This window comes from Leptidea sinapis, chromosome 3, assembly GCF_905404315.1.
Source record: "Leptidea sinapis chromosome 3, ilLepSina1.1, whole genome shotgun sequence".
NCBI classification, from domain to species: domain Eukaryota; kingdom Metazoa; phylum Arthropoda; class Insecta; order Lepidoptera; family Pieridae; genus Leptidea; species Leptidea sinapis.
The window spans coordinates 3,836,988-3,851,572 of NC_066267.1; the positions used below are offsets into that span (position 1 = coordinate 3,836,988).

The following is a 14,585-nucleotide window of genomic DNA, read 5'->3' on the forward strand; positions in this document are numbered from 1 at the left end:
AATTTTGTCATTTGAAAAATTTATATTTAGTACTAGCTGACCCAGCACACGTTGTATTGCCATCATAGTTACAATCTATAGTTATTCTACCAACTATTGGTAGCTAAAATTAAGTTCTGATTCTAATTAGTTATTCAGTTTAAAGTATTCTTTAAATTTGATTTATCAACGACGGGGGACACATTTAAGGCAAAACAAAATTGTTGTTTTCTTTTTTAATTCCGAACATTTTCATATTTATTCAAAACCTTTTAAACCTTCTCTGAACTTCCACAAATAATTCAAGACCGAAATTAGGCAAATCGGTCCAGCCGTTCTCGAGTTTTAGCGAGACTAACGAAGAACAATTCATTTTTATATATATAGATGTATTTTAGTAAGCGATATGGCAATCCATAATATTTCGAACTATTTTTGAGCTCTATACATCATGCGAGCAAAACCATCCGCTACGGAATAATACCAGAGTAAGTAATGTATGTTTGGTAGATATAAATTTGTTTTACGACGGCAAACGACTGCAATTGGCCTGGATATGAGAACTGGGGATGAATCGCTTGAGTTCGTAGTTTTTCCTACATTGTAGTGACATCGAATTATGTTTTCTCGTACAATTTTCACAAAATTTTCTAAACCCTTTGTTTAGCCCTCAGAATGACTAACATCTTACGTTGTTATACGTTGATTACACTGACGTGATTTTAAAGGGCCCGTACCCATTCGCATAAGAGTCCAAATCGCGTTAGACCGGTTTTTTAACTTACTTGTTTATAATATAATAATAATAAAACTTTATTTCAAGTATCATGACTCATATTAAATGTTAGTTATACAGCAAACTTATCTGTCTTTTATCCTAAACCTATTACTTATCAAGTTACAGACGCGTGTCACCACTGCGCTATTCCGTAAGAAATACTGCAGCAATGACCCACATATCGGCAATCCAACCTGCTCGCAATCATCTTTAGAATGCTGTTGGTACTGCCCCGCACTCTGCTCACCACGTCTTTTGCGTATAGTCGCATAAAAACAGTCGTTTATGAACCGGTGCAATCCAGATACATCTACTGAGCTAGATGACCCGAGATCGAATCCCGGTAGGTGCACACATATACATGATGATATTGTTTCCGAGGCATTGATTTAATATGTATTTATGTATGTTTAAGTAAGTATATAAATAGCGTCGCAAATATGTTGGTCTCAGTGAGTCATACATCTTTGTGCCGTTTGGTGTCGAGACACTTGGCCCGTGGGGCCCAGAGGCGCGGAGAATGTTCAAAATACTATCTTCGCGCCTCAATAAGGCTACTGGAAACCCAAGCGCTGGCAGCTATTTCGGTCAACGGATCAGCCTTGCTATCCAACGCGATAATGCTGCCAGTATTCTTGGTACGCTTCCACGTAATGATAGTTTCAATTTTATGTAATCGTAGAATTGTAAACATAGTTATAAGATATTTATTATAAGTAAGTATATTGTATTAAATATATGCTAAGCTATGCCTAGTTTGGGGCAAGATGATTTGTGTAAAAAGTGTGTCGTTATTATTATTATTATTTATGTATATATACTACAAAGTTGTTTGTTGTTGTATAATACATATATCTATGTACAAATAAAAAGAAATGCTAAATGCCGCGTGCTGTTGGAACTAAAAAGGCTTTTAATTCTGTTTTAGCCAGAATTCATCGAAATACTTTAAGAAAACAAAAAAAAAACCAACAGTAATAATAAAGATGCCGCTAAGATTATTTTCCGTATCATCAAGGAAGGCCAAAGGTTAGAAATTTTGTATGAAAATAAGGGACGAATCGAGCAGGACGTTCAGCTGATAGTTATTGCTACGCACTGCCCATTACATTGCAAGGCCACTCAGGATTCTTGAAAAACCCAAAATTTCTGAGCGGCTCTACAATTGCCAAGTGTGCCTCAGACGTGAGAAGAACGGGAGGAAGAAACACCATCCTGACCTTGAGACATTCATGGTTGGAACTTCAATAACAACGGCGGCAAACCAACTGAAACTCACACAGTGCCTTTATAGTACTTATTAAAAAAGTATGCACCAGAAATGTCATAATTATCTACAAAAATACTAAACTAAAAATAGAATTAGAACTAAGTACTCTTAAAAATTTAACAATAGACTCGCTTTCCTCAGCAATAACTTAAAAGATTGTCTGGTCAAGATAAATTGTGTAAATTTTAAGTTAAATTTTAAACTTTTTAAGCTAAGTATCTTAAGATTTTTATAGACTCAAACTCTATGAAAAAAAGTATGTGTGTACTTGTGCACGCAAGAAGTTATACTTCTTTGGCCTAACAAAACAAAAATCCTTAAAATTATTTATTTCTCATTCTATTCTACGTTTGTAGAAAGAACAATGTTGTAAAAAACTTGCAACGGCTTTGACAATTATTATTAAATAACGAATACGGCTACACGGGCTTGAACCCTATCATGATAATGGACGAAGAAACCATAAAAAAATAACGAATATCACAAACGTCAGAAAATTTAAGGAACCAACTTCAACCTGTTACTTTTGCGTTACAGTGATGCGCGCGCATCTTAAAATTTCACTGTCATATTTTCATAACGCGCCTAAAGAAGTATAACTTCAAAAATCGGAATTCTCTAGAGGTTCCTACTGAATGGTTATAAGAAGAAAATAAAAGAATATTTGTCACTAATATTATTTTACCAAGACGAATGTCACGAACTAATTAAAGAAAAGTAAAAAAAAATTTATTGAATTAGGCGTTAATTCCGCCAATATTTGTTTTTAAAACAATTCGACACGTGTTTCGCCTCTACACGGGGCATCCTCAGGACGTGTTGTCTCGCCAAAATCTGGCACGAGACTCTGAGTCTCGCTCTCTCTGAGATTTTGGCAGAATTAACACTAAAGAAAACTTAAATCATTTGTATAAAGAATAATAATTTATTGCAATATCTGATTAAGTCTAACACTTATAAAATCTAGATTTACTTCTTATCTCATTATTATATAATTCTTGTTTGTTAAACATGAATCAAAATTATTGTATTTATTTTGAAAAATTTAATTGCAGTTTTATCTTTATACTATTGATGTAATAAGCTATGTATTTTTGTAAAACGATAAAAATGTATATAAATATTGATTTATAAAAGTGGCAATGAGTTTCTTGCTACTTCTCATTAGCTCAACCCTTTACGAAGTAGCGGTAGATTCAATAAGAAAAAATATTTTTTTTCAGTGGAGTGTCATTTCCGTGACCTACAGAATTTTTGGGGTTTTTCAAGAATCCTGAGCGGCACTGCATTGAAATGGACAGGGCGTATTAATAACCATCAGCTGCATCCTGCTCGTCTTGTCACTTATTTTCATAACCAAAAAAAGTTTCTGCAGCACACTCGACGACAGACTTTTATAACAATTTTTTCACACCTTGGGATATATTTTAATAGGGATCCCTTTTTTTAAACTTATAATACTTTATGTCAATATGCAGAAAAAATTTTTGAAATCGGTCCAGTAGTTTTGTGTGAAAACACTACAAACATACATACAAAAACACTAGTGTTTCCTCTTTATAATATTAGTTTAGATAACAAAATATAATTAGCCAATATACCAAAATGAAAATAAAAACAAATTTCCTTGAAAATTTTCATATTTAAATGGAAGGGCTCCCTTCTCGTTTCACAAACGATATATTTATCACCGTGTAAGAGTAATGTTACCTCAGATACGGGGGTATACCAAATGCGACATTTAAACGGCACCTCTGCAAAATTTAGTCTTTACGACCCCGTGAATTTATACTTTCGTAGTTCACTCGATTTCAGACACTGGTAAGTGCATTTTACACTGACATTCATTCTTGCGAATGAGTTGCTAATGTTTTAATTGTAAATTAATTTCATAAATGTTCTTTGCTTAATACGATTTTATTTATTGATTCTGTGACTATATTCACATGATTGTCGTGAATTTTTTGTGAATCCTCTCCTAATTTTATTGCAGACTAGACCGACAGACGTTGTTCTATATATAATAAATAAAAATATAATGTTTTTATATGAATGTGTCAATAATATATCGTAACATCAACAATTACTTCGTAAAATATGCACCCTGCTGTCGTAATAAAATTGTTTTACAGCAGAACTGTCAAACCGTGCGTCAATAAATTCTCTCATAGAAATTATGTATGGACTCATCAATGGAAAAACAAATTTGTTTTTATTTCATTTAGCAGCATTTTACTATTTATTCACCTTTTAAACCTTCCCTGGATTTCCACAAATAATTCAAGACGAAAATTAGCGAAATCGGTCAAGCCGTTCTCGAGTTTTAGCGAGACTAACGAACAGCAATTCATATTTATATAAATATAGATTAAAAGCGTTATGCTATACGATTTCATTTATTTACATTTACACTGAGACCTAGTATGATTTATCCTTCATACAACTTCATAGAACACACCATGTAAGTTATTTGAATTTAAATAGGTGGCAGTCAATCTGGACAAAATCAACGTAAAGTTGTTATTTTAATTATGTGTATATTTTTTTTTCATCCATTAAAATTAAAAAAGGTACCTATACGACTTAATATCTCATTAGATAAAGCGAAAATAAATCACAAACATTACATTTTCATATTTCCGAATTATCTTTATTGGTATATAAATCATAGATAGAGTAACACATGACATGATAATTTTACTGTACTAGAAATTGAAGTTGTAACTACATGATTTAAAATGATATTATCTATATATATATAAAAATGAATTGCTGTTCGTTAGTCTCGCTAAAACTCGAGAACGGCTGGACCGATTTGGCTTATTTTGGTGTTGAATTATTTGTGGAAGTCCAGGGAAGGTTCAAAAGGTAAATAAATATGAAAATTGTCGGAAAAAAAATTATATAAAAAAAATGATTTTCCTTTGATGTGACGTTTGTCGTTCAGAAATCAAATTGAAAGATTAATTTAAAATATATAACTAATTAGATTTTATATATCTTTCTTTCTAAATGATACTAAGCACTTCTTGGCCAATATTCTGTTTCCCGATGACATCTATTTTGTACACCCGTAAATGATTAGCCTAGATAATTATAAAATAACTATATAACCTAAATATTATATAGTCTGAGAATCGGTCGTCATCTTTTTTTTATACCCCAAAAATTTTAATTATTCATTTTCTTATTACTAAAAATAACAGATATTACCGTTTAAATCGGATCCAATAACTGTGAAACAGAAATTAAATACGAAAACTCTTAAAATGATTGATTGAGGGACGATCAAAGGAATTTTCAGTGAGAATTATAAAACTGTTACGGGGCTGAGGGATATTTTAATTTTATTACAACGAAATAATGTTGTGATTGTGAATTGACTTCGTTTTCAGAATGTAATTGAATTTATAACATTTATTGATGGTTTTTGTATTGTAATTACAAATTAATATTCCCTGTATTACCTCACAATGTTTTATTATATAAGTTATATACTTGCAGGTTGCGAATCAAATAAATGCTTTGCTATCTATTGCTAATTAAGGTATACTAAATACTTAATCTACTGGAATAAAGCATACAAGATTTTATAAAAGATACGTCACTCGAACGGTTGACTCAGCTGTTTAGAGCGATCGCACGGAACGCGAGAGGTCGCGAGTTCGAGTCCCGCATCAATAAGTTTTTTGTATTTTATTAATTTCAATGTAAAATAACACTAAGCGCATGTTAAAAAATTTGAAGATGCCATTGAATGTCAAGATGCCTTGCACATAGGGATCTAATAGTGATAGTATAGCGCAGCGGATAAGAATCCTTAATATAATAACAAAACAATGTTTTTATAACTAAAAGTAGACCAATAATAATTTGAATATCATATAGTAAATTATCTCTCTTTCCACAGTACAATATTTATTTAACTGCAAGCTATTTGCAATATTCACACTCCCCGGGGCATCCATTAAATTGCTGTGCTGTTCATAAGCATTTACATTTAATTTTATTATGCAAACCTAACCGAGAATACCATTACACGTATGCGATAATAATTTCATTAGACTGGTATGGAAATTGTTATATTACAACAGTAAGATGAGATTATTTTTAAATTGTATATTTTTCTGCTTAGTATTTTATAAGTGCTAATATTATCTAGATTTTAGATCAAACTATATTTTGAATAAGCTATAGGTTGATACTTTTTGAAGTGAAACTTCTTTAGAATCGTTGTGATTTGAAACTCGATGAAACGAAAAAGCGAGACGATACAGCGCCGTGGCTAGCTATTATTAATAAAACTATTATTTTGGTCGCCATGCCAAATTATGATTTCTATGAATATAACAATATGGAGATCGTATCCGAGGTTCTCGAGGGTGCAGAGATCGAATTTGGGATATTTTTTTAAATCCAAGATGGCCGCCGCGAAAAATTATATTTGAGGGTTTAAGTATGTGTGGTGGTTATAATGATAACCCTAGTGTTAAACAACTAAATAGCATCTTGAGGAAATTGTTGTGCCACATGGAACTAACCGTTGATATCTAGAAACTGTGTGCTAACGAACACGAACACGAAACATAAGAAAACGTTAGTATTTTGATGAACACCTTCTTCACTGCATAATATTAATAATCTACTTCTCAATCTTAATGGACTAATAATGCAAATGAGAATAAAAGTGACTGTTATATAATAGATAACTTAGGAAAAAATTGATGCATTATGTCTCGTTTACTAGATCATAACCAAGCGTGACCATTTGAATATATATAGCAAATAATTGGTTACATATAGCTGGTTTTGTGGGGAGAACTCTATGTCACCGTTTAAAATGCATGGTTTGCATCGACTTGTTAACTGTGAACAGTAAGTTTGAGTACCACAAATTAGTAAGCTCACGTAATGGAGGTGGAATAATATATGCTTTAAGTGACTTCTTTTGCATCGATGTGATTTGAAAGTCCATGAAACGAAAAAGCGGGACAATTGAGACAGACATATAAATTCATAAGATTTAACGCGGGAGAAAATGAGATGGGAAGCATTATACAGTGTTTTGGTACCAGGCGATCATGGTTGAAGAAGAGATTGTCTTATGTATGATACGAGTATACCTTAATATATACCAGGAGAACACAATTAAGGTTGCGGTGATAGTAATGTCTTTCATAGCGGTTAAAATTATGTGTTTCATTCATTCATCACAATGTTCATGCACAATGCAGGTTTCATTTCTGACATGTGTACCTACTTTGTTCACACGCATTTTTTGTTATTTTCATTTTTACTTATAGTACTTACTGATTAAAGAACTCTAGTCAAAACGTGCAAAAATGTGAGGATAATCATAATATATTATCTAGTGAGAAATACAAATCAACACAGTTATCCGTTGTCTTGAATTTTTTTAACTTTTTAGCAAATTATTCATAATAATTGTACATCATATAGTTTCATCAAACTTCCAGTCGGCATCATCTTGGTTTGTTGCTATTACATACACCAGAGTCTAGTCATAGACATTGCGTTATTTTCTTTTTTTTTTTTATATTATTTGACAATATGCACTTCTGTTAAACTCTGGCAGTAGTATGTCATTATGATGTCTTAATAAGAAAGAATATCAACAACTTTTTCACATGATATTATTTTACTTAGATAAGACATTTAAGATTTACAACAACTTCTTCTTTAGGCTATTCTATTATCTAATTTTTCTGACATAGTCGAAAACATGACCGACACTCTTGGATTTAGTGAACATGACAAAAAAACATCAGATCTGGATAGTGCTGGCAGAGAATTGGAAAAAGCTATATCCGAAGTACATTTTAACGAGAATCATGATCTTCATGTTCTACAAAAGGTTTGTGGTTAATTAAACACGTTTCTTCATTTTGTCACGTATTTATTTTATTTTTATGCGAACTCGTAGCAGAGAATACCAAAACTCCAATCCGTATATTGTGAAAAACTTATTGACATCAGTGATATTATTGTATTAAAAGAGGTGGATATGTCACTAGCGCGCCAAAAATAAATCGCCTAAATGGAGACAATAATTGGTTCCTTTGGTCGTAGTCGCTCTCTCGATACGAAAACGGTACGCACGCGTTTGTTGTTGACAGAATTGCTTACAATTTGATATAGGTACAACATTAAAATGCCGTCTTGTGTTTTGGGAAGATGCACTAATTACGAAAGTAAAAAAAAATCATAGAATTACATACCACAGTTAAGAAATCATGAATTATAACATTTTATTTGATTATTTATCTAACAAAATGAATATGTCGCCATGACAACGCCGATCGCCGCCAAGCCGATCATAGATTAACGTACAGAAATGACGAAATATTGATTCTGTCTGTTGCGGGATGATCGAGGTAGAATATTTTAGGAAATGATGTAAAAAAGTCGTTGTTGCAGTGAATGTAATACGAAATGTAATAATTATTACTAAACAAGTGCGTATATAGGTAGCTGAACTATCAAACTACTAATACGAGTTGTAGGGTAGGTAGCGGACGTAGACAGTGAGTGCCATGTGTTTACCTAGGAGGTTCTTCAGTAACATTGTCCCTTTCGGTATACGGACATACCGAAAGGGGATCGGTATAGCTGAAGAAGAATCAATGGATCATTTTCTTCTTCTCCCATTACCTTATTATAATAAACCCTCAACAAAGAGACATTCATAAATAATATAAGATACAAAAAATAATAATCGTAAACTTAAACATTTTGGAGCCGTCGTTAGTAAAATTGTAAAAATGGGACCCTTTCGGTTTTGTGTTGTTGACTGTAGGTTTTATATTATCTTCTGTATAAAGAATTGATATCATCAATGTGGCTCTATATTGTTTTCAATAATAAATTTAATTTTTATAAAATCAATGACATATTATTTACCTAATTTCAATGCAGTTTTACTACTTTATAGCTTTTACTACATGAACTAATGAATGAATTGTAATTTAGGCATAAATCACGGTGTAAGGTAAAAAATCATATCTGATGAATAAACTGTATATTTTCTATACAAATACGAAACAATGAGCACATTAGATTTAACTATCTTTCGCTTGCGATAATTGCATTATATCAGCAGCACTATCCTTCTTTGACGTGTAATCGTATTGTAGTATGCTATGGCAATGTTAAATTATTCATGTGTGCGTTAGTATATCATTTTCAAACACCGAATGTTGTCTAGCTAACCTATCTATACTTTTAAATATCATTGATTGACATTCAATAGTTTCAAAGGTTTTCTTATTATGTTCTTCATGCTACTTGGTAGTTCCTTATTGTACTAACAAATCATTTATGCCAGATCACAATTTACAGTGTATTTTTTTAATGGGGGGTTTAGATTCAAAATACGAAGGAGCTAATGCAACACGTGGATGACTATTTACGACTTGTAAATGAAAATCGGTTACAGTCACGATTGATTCGCTTTCCTTATCTTGCTGTATCTCCTTTAAAGCTTATATTCTCTCTTTAACGCTTTGTTCGTCTATACTCTAGTATATTGTAAGTCTTTATTGCTATCTTTATCATTATCATGAATATAAAATTGAACGAATTGGCGTACGTAAAAAGTACACATGCCAAATTCATATTCAAATTCAAAAACACTTTATTCATGTAGGTCACGGAAATTATAGATGAGTTTATGAATATCAAAAAAAATAAAAATATTTTTTCTTATTGAATGTAGAAGAGTGAAGTGCAATCTGCATTGTGCATGAACCTGACTTCATATGCAGGTTATGAAGTCCTGATACATGTTGCTTGGATGACACATGATTTCATGACTACCATATTTATGTTCTCCTGGTGTCTATGTAGTAATACGTCGTGCGTATAACCTCAAAATAAGTATATTGTGGTATACACGCGTCATACATAAGACAATCTCTTCTTCAACTTTGATAGTTTGGTACCAAAATACTGTATAATGCTTAATTTCTCCCACGTTAAATCTTATTAATTTATGTGTCTGACTCTTTTTACCGTCTCGCTTTTTCGTTTCATCGACTTTAAAAAATCGATACTAAAAAAGATTTCACTTCAAAACACATTGGCACTTTGCGGGCGAGGATTGAACCGGTGACACCGAAGTGCAAGTCTACTGTCTAACCTTTTACGTCACCGCAGCATTTTTTAATACATTACTAGATATTATAACGGCTTGTTTAAATGTAATTAATGGCCATTTTAAATTTTCAGAGTGAAGAACCGACGGAGAGACCCATATTAAAAGCAACTTTGTATGATAAATTAAGGTACTTTAGATGTTACACTTCGTCTCCAGCAAGGGTGCAATTTTACTGCCTGAAACACAAACACTTTCAGACGTAATTATTTTTAATTATTTTATTAAGAAAAATTTTGTCATAGGAAGTACTTCTGTAAAATCTAGATAATATTCACGGACCAAATGTTTTCTCAAACTAATAGCAACAACAAAGCTACGTTCGTAATATTTGGTTTTGGGAAGTCCACCTTTGCGTATAATGATTAAATCAGGACTATTAAAACTTTCGTAAGTCATAATTAAATTATTATTTATTAATCCGGCTTTACTCTAGTTTTATCGGTGTCGGTACTGAGTAATTTCGGACCATTCGGAGGTCCTTTATCAGGGTGAGTGTGATGGGTTCGCGATAACGTCCCATCTCTTACATCGGACATGGGCTCGTAGTGCGCGGCTGGGAAGGGCATGGTGCGCGGGGGGTGCCGTTGGTGATGAGGAGCACGGTATCACTGACACATTGATAAAACGGGATGCAACATAAAAACCAGACTCACCGAGCACATCCGGAGTGTACGTAAGTTAGATAGCAATACCTCGGTAGTGGCAGAGCACGACCTAAACTCCGACACGTCACATTATATTAGGTTTAAGAGGGGGAAAGTATTGGCTCGCAATAAAAACTTTGGGTCTCGCAAGCTGCTGGAAGCCATAGAAATTGACCGTCGACCTGCTTTTAATGGAGACAAAAGGAGGCTAGCAGACATAAATAACTGTTATTGTTCTACAAATGCTGAACCCCCGGCAAACGTTATTTGCCATATAAGTTAAGTAACCCGTGCCCCACACATTGCATGAATTTTCATAAGCAATAAATTGTTACTGACTGAATTATTTGTATTGCGAAAATATAAATATTTCTTAGTCATACAAAAATAGTTTCTGGATAAGTAATCATCAAAATAGCATAATATACTAAATCTTCTCCGAAACATCCTGCTTCTTTTACTATATGTATTATTCCGATCAGAAGGCATTCCAACGACTTTTAATTAGCGATTCAATTCCGATGCAGTTCAGTTTAGGTACCTAATCTGAATCGTTAAGATTTGTACCATAAAGTGCCTATAACTGATTAGCAATTGAATCGCTTATGGAAGAATGAACGAAAGAAATTTGTTTTTTTTAATCGCTCACTTTGACACATAAGCTATCCAGTTTAGGTCGAAATATTACCTCATGGTACGAACGAATGAATGAACTAAAACAGTTTGTGATTAAATTTCCCACTTGATTTGATGTCAACCTAGTATGAAATAGCAAAGCTGTTCAGTTTAGGTCGTTAATTGAATCGCAATAACAGTTCATGGTAGGCCCGCAGTTCAGTAGTTTTTGCAGTTTAACTGAAGAATAAAGCTGGCTCCTTTTATTAGTATAGATAATCACGTACAGTTACGCACAGACTTATGCTAACAATCAATGATATTATATACAATAAAGAGGTAGATATCGCACTAGCGCGCGCAAAATGTTGCAGACAAATTCAGACAATTGTCGTAATTTCATTTAATCGGCTAATAGCAGCGAGCTAATCGGAACGTATTCATGGCGTGACAATAATAATCTAAACCAACCTGTGTTAAGAAAATGTAAAAACTATGTTTGCAAGATATATAAGAGTGAAGGTATTTCATACCATACGAAATTATATAAAAGAACGTCGTATTTGTACGATTTTATTTCTTATTTACAAATAAATCTCGAATTATTAACGTGGTGGTTCGAGCAAGATAGAGAATATGATGTCAACTGTAGCGCGACAAATCGTAGGCAGAATACATAGCGTTCGTAACCGCTTTATTGCGGAACTTGAGTTTTCTTGTTAGTTAGTGAGCTTCTTTCTTAAATAATATTATGATGATTATAATAAGTTCTGGCTTTCAAAGTCTTATAATAAAGGTGGTATAGAATGAGATTAGTAATAGCAGACTATTTGATATTTTATTAGTACTTAATCTTGGAATTTATGTAACGTACCAGGAGGTCTACTCGCAAAATCGACAACAACACATTTGGAACGATAAGATAATACTCCGAATATACCGGAACTACCCTGTCTGCTGCGGGATGATCGAGGTTGTATATTTTAGGACAATTTAGAAAATAATGTTAAAAAGGCATTGTTGCAGTGAATGTTATACGAAATTTAATATTTTTATAACTAACAAGTAGCGGAACTAAACAAACTACAAAAACAAATTTTAGGGTAGGTTGTGGACGTAGACAGTAAGTGCTATCTGCTTGCGTAGGAGTTTTTCAGTAACACTGCCCTTTCGGTATATCCCTTGCTAACTGCAGAAGAATCAATGGATCATTTTCTGTTACTCCCATTATTTTATTTTAATAAACCCTCAACAGAAATACATTCATAAATAATATAATATACAAGAAATAATAATTGTAAACTTAAAACTTTTTGGGAGCCGTCGCGTCGTTAGTAAAATTGTAAAAATGGAACCCTTATTGTTAATACATTTCGGTTTTGTTTTGATATCTGTATGTTTTTTATTATTTTATGTAAAAATAATTTATATCATCACTATGGCTATATATTATAATCAATATTAAATTATTATTTTTTAAATCAATAACACCTAATTTAAATGTAGTTTTACTACTTTATAACTTTTATTACATGAACTCATGAACTAATCTTATTTTAGGCATAAATCACCGTTTACGGTAAAAATCATATCTGGTGAATGATTCTGTGTTTTTGCTATGCAAATACGAAGCAATTAGCAAAATGACTTGTCTTTTTTTCACTTGCGATAATTGCATTAACTATCCTTCTTAGACGTGTAATCGTAATGTAGTGTGCTATTACAATGTTAAATTATTCATGTGTGCGTTTGTGTATCATTTACAAACACCGAATGTTGTTTAGGTAACCTATCTATACTTTTAAATATTTTATTTTTTCAAAGGTACATCAACAGTACACACATATAACAATTACATATAACACTATATAGGAAATTACATTACTGATGCGAGTATAATAGATGTACACAACATTCACAGTTGCTGCTGTGACTATTATTAATTATTACATACTTATTATTACTAACTATTCACTAATTACCAATATAATTTAAAATAAAATTTAATGTTGATTATAGACTTTAAGTTACATAAGTTTAATTATTACATATAAAAGGAAAAAAGATATTTATTTATTTCTATGAATACCGAGTGTTTTTTATTTATTATTAAGTTTCCGAAGATTACGTTTAAATTCTTGTAGACTATTGGAAAATATGTCTATGTTCACTATTTCTTTATTTATTTTATTGTACTGCCTAAGCAGTCGTGGTACTGGTGAAAATGAGCCTAAGTTTGTTCGATAGCAGATATCATTGCTAACAATAATTAATAAATACAAAATTAACAAGAACAAAAAAAATATGAGAGCGGTATATAAAGATAAATTACCCCAGGAGGGTACCGGCTTCTGCAGAGCCGGAGAATCCCTCCCCGAGCATTCGCGCTCGGGCTGCCCATAGTATTCTGGGGAGGGCACAGTACCGCGCATGACCGAGGACAAACGAGGCAGTAGCACCACGGCATCCCGCTCCACGCTTAATGTGGGCTTATGTAACATCAGGGGAATTCACTCCAACTTAAACGCCATCCACCACCACCTTGAGACGGCGCAGCCGGCCTTGTGTTTCCTTACGGAGACGCAGATATCTCGACCTAGCGATACGTCATATTTAACGTACGTGTGTACGTTAGGGAGGATATCTGCTGTCGCCGTCTCGGCAATTTTGAGGATAGGGACCTGTCCACTCTCTGGCTCCGCGTAGATTTAGAGGACCGCGTCCGATTCTATGCGTGTGTCTACAGGTCCCATAGTGGTAACGTAGAAACCGATCATCTCATGGGCTGCGTTCAAGTGGCAATTTACGACGTGCTTGCACAGATCCCCTCCGCTGAAATCGTAGTCTTGGGTAATTTCAACGGGCACAATGCCGAATGGCTTGTATCACGTACCACATACTACGTAGGGCGATCTGCGCATAATTTTGCATTGGCGTATGGTCTGTCCCAATTGGTTGAGTCGCCAACGCGGCTCCCGGATGTGGATAGCCACATGCCGTACTTATTGGATCTTCTGCTGACTACACATCCCGATGGTTACCAGGTCTTTGTCGACGCCCCTCTCGGAACGTCCGACCATTGCCTGGTCAGGAGTGTAGTGCCTATCCGACGCCAACGTCGCA

At 33.4% G+C, this 14,585-nt stretch overlaps 1 protein-coding gene across 1 annotated transcript in view; it reads left to right on the plus strand.

Annotated features, from left to right (window-relative positions):
• The first annotated feature begins 7,767 nt into the window (after positions 1-7,767).
• LOC126979402 (uncharacterized) overlaps positions 7,768-14,585 on the plus strand; it is a 31,370-nt gene continuing 24,552 nt past the window's right edge. The window contains exons 1-2 of the mRNA XM_050828686.1: positions 7,768-7,902; positions 10,275-10,402. Coding sequence (XP_050684643.1) covers positions 7,771-7,902; positions 10,275-10,402 — 260 coding nt within the window. The 5' untranslated portion in view covers positions 7,768-7,770. The remainder of the gene's footprint in view (positions 7,903-10,274; positions 10,403-14,585) is intronic.